This window comes from Silene latifolia, chromosome Y (genome assembly GCF_048544455.1).
Source record: "Silene latifolia isolate original U9 population chromosome Y, ASM4854445v1, whole genome shotgun sequence".
NCBI classification, from domain to species: domain Eukaryota; kingdom Viridiplantae; phylum Streptophyta; class Magnoliopsida; order Caryophyllales; family Caryophyllaceae; genus Silene; species Silene latifolia.
This window is the reverse complement of record NC_133538.1, coordinates 207,877,560-207,880,468: the sequence shown is the minus strand read 5'-3', so window position 1 is coordinate 207,880,468 and position 2,909 is coordinate 207,877,560. Positions and strand designations below refer to the sequence as shown.

General features: G+C 49.1%; 1 protein-coding gene across 1 annotated transcript; it reads right to left on the bottom strand.

Moving 5' to 3' along the window:
* Positions 1–802: 802 nt before the first annotated feature.
* On the bottom strand, positions 803–2,311 carry LOC141629984 (uncharacterized). The gene is made up of 2 exons (XM_074442888.1): positions 1,689–2,311; positions 803–1,628 (listed from the first exon to the last, which is right to left on the bottom strand). Exons 1-2 carry the CDS (start codon positions 2,309–2,311, stop codon positions 803–805), a joined length of 1,449 nt encoding a protein of 482 aa, XP_074298989.1.
* Between the last annotated feature and the right edge of the window lie 598 nt (positions 2,312–2,909).

Genomic DNA, 2,909 nt, shown 5'->3' with positions numbered 1-2,909 from the left:
GCGTCCATCATTGCATCGATATATGGCAGTGGAAAGGGGTCTTTGGGACAAGCTTTGTTTAAATCTGTGAAGTCTACGCATACTCTCCATTTTCCGTTTTTCTTGGGCACAACTACCACATTAGAAAGCCATTCAGGGTAGCTAACTTCTCTAATTTTATCCGCTGCCAAGAGACTGTCTACTTCTTTGTTAATGACTTTGTTTCGTTCTGCCACGAACTTTCTTCTTTTCTCCTGTACTGGGGTGCAGCCTAGGTTCACGCTTAACTTGTATGAAATAGCGGTCGGGTCTATACCTACCATATCGTCATAGGACCAAGCAAAACAGTCCATGTTGGTTTTCATAAATTGAGTCAGCTGGCTGCGTAGCGCTTCACTGCAAGTTGCTCCAATTAATACGGTCCTATCCGGGTGCTCCTCATCCAGGTGGACCTGGTCTAGTTCTTCTGAGGGAGGCTCCTTGTATTCTTTCGAGGTGCCCCGGTCCTGTAATTGCTATGAGGGGAGCCTGGTTGTAGTTTTAAGGGCTTGAGCGTAGCAGTTCCTGGATTCCTCTCGATCCCCTTTCACTGTGACCGTACCCCATGGTGTTGGGAACTTGAGACAGTGATGATATGTCGAGGGCACCGCCTTCATCTGATGCAGCCATGGTCTTCCTAGTATCACGTTGTAAGTGGTCGGACCCTCAATGACTAAGTATCTTACCAGTTTGTTAACTCCTTCAATATACGTTAGGATGGTTATCTCACCTACCGAATGTGCAGTCTCACCACTGAATCCCACCAGGGGTACAGATTTCTTTATCAGGTCTCTTTATCAAAACCCATGGTTATGAGGGTTTCCAGCATAATGAGGTTCACAGAACTCCCTGTATCCACTAATGCTTTTCGTACGGTGCAATTGCCAATGGATAACGTTATAGTTAGGGCATCGTCATGTTGCTCTGCGCCGCTTTCTATGTCGATTTCGTCGAAAGTTACCGGGGGTAAATTAATCTGGCTTACCCTGTATGAAGTTTCTGAATGATCCCCTTTACTTTCGGTGGCTTTCCTCTTAGCGGCGGAATATGTCAAACCCGATAGCTCGAATCCGACTGTTATCACCTTAATAATTTTCGTGCATATGGGTGGGGCAGAAGGAAGCACCTGGTTAGCTGCTTCCCTCCTGTCGTGCTTGCCCCCACGTGATAACAGGTGGTCCAAGTTTCCCCTGCGTACCTGGAACTTTACTTCCCTGCGCAACCTGTAGCAGTCTTCTGTCCTGTGCCCTATGTCCTGATGCCATTCGCATCTTTTGCTGCTGTCTTTGTCGTCGTTGGGTCGATTCTGAGTGGGAGGCTTTGGCCACCTCACTTGATCACCTAAGCCTCTTAGCGCTTTCAGCAACCCTTCCATTCCCGTGTTGAATCCGTACTCAGATAGCTTAGGAGGATGCTGGGAGTCATCAACTTGCTGGTTTTTTTCTGCTACTCTGCTGATATTGGATCTGCTGTATGGCTTAGTTCGTTCGTCTTTCTTTTCTGTTGAGAGTTTCCTGCTAGGTTTGTCGAAGTTTGTTATTCTCTTTCTAGCTTGTGTATCCTCTTCTAATCTTAGTGTCGATGTGGCTCTCTGCTGGACTTCTTCGAATCTCTCACACGGTTACATCATTAATTCTTTGTAGAGGTTTGATTCCTTATCCAAGCCCTACCTGAAGGCGTTGATGGCCTTGGACGTGTCGCAGCCTCGTATTGAGACTTTCTCTGCATTGAACCTGGTGACGTAATCTTTGATTGATTCGCCTATTTCCTGAATGATCCTATACAGATCGCTCGGCTGCATTGGTGTTCTCCGGCTGCTGGAGAACTGCTGATTGAAGGCGTTGACTAAATCGGCGAATGAAGATATGGTTCCGTTAGGCAAGCCGACGAACCATTGTAATGCTGCTCCGGTTAGGGTTGAACGAAATCCTTTATACATGCATGCCTCCTTCGAGGCTCCTGTGGCAGTGGTAACCATCATTTTTTGCTTAAATTGGCTAATGTGATCGCAGGGGTCTGTGGTTCCATCGAAGAGGGTCATCGTTGGGACGTTAAATCCTTTTGGTAAGGCCACTGTAGCTATATCGTCAGTAAAAGGCGAGTCAGCGTAGCTTTCCGGTGCAGCCATCTCCATGGGCAGCGGCATTCCTGGGCCCCTCCGGAGGAGGCTTCGTAGTTCCTGGTATTGATGTTCTATGTATATCTCTCTCCCGGTGGGTCGCAGATGCTCCTGTGACTGACGTTCTGCCTCTCGTACGAAGTTCTGTTGTCCTAAGACTACTGGTTGGTGCATCTGTGATGCTGCTGCTGCCGGGCCGCTTTCCCAGGTATACTTAGCTTCATTTGTAACTGGAGCCCTGGTCACCTAGATCGCAGCTGCCGCTCTGCTCTACAGGCGTTCTTCTGCATCTGACGTGGGCGTTGGCTCTTGGCGTGCTGGCTTATCATCTGGTGTCAATGCTCCTAGTCCTGTTGGGACCAGGCCTCCTCTTGGCTGCGGTGTTGCGTCCATGTCCAATCTTAGTGCTACTTCGCGTGGTAGCACCCGCGTCTGCCTCCGATCCCTACTTTCTCCTGGTGATCCCCTCGATCTGTCTTCCTGCATTCAAGGGGCTGGATTAGCGGCATGGCTTCTTAACTCGTTGATCTGTGCTTGGAGGAGATTGTTGTCCTCTTCCATCTGGGATCTCATGCTCCTATTTTCGTTCTGCATTGTCCGGATTGTCCTTGCTAATGTGTCCAATCCGCTTATCATGATGCTGGTGGGACTTGGAGGAGCCTGAGCCTGTTGCCCAGATTGTGCTCCTCTCTCAGGCTGTGGGACTCCTTGTCGTCCCTGGACGACTCCCGAATCTCTAGTCTGGATTCTCTCCGAAGATGGGCTTGTTGCT

Bases quoted from the DNA above. Each gene is read 5' to 3' on its own strand.
- LOC141629984 (XM_074442888.1), bottom strand. From the start codon at position 2,311: ATGCACCAACCAGTAGTCTTAGGACAACAGAACTTCGTACGAGAGGCA. The intron at 1,629-1,688 runs GTAGGGCTTGGA...ACCGTGTGAGAG, and splicing joins AAGGCCATCAACGCCTTCAG to ATTCGAAGAAGTCCAGCAGA.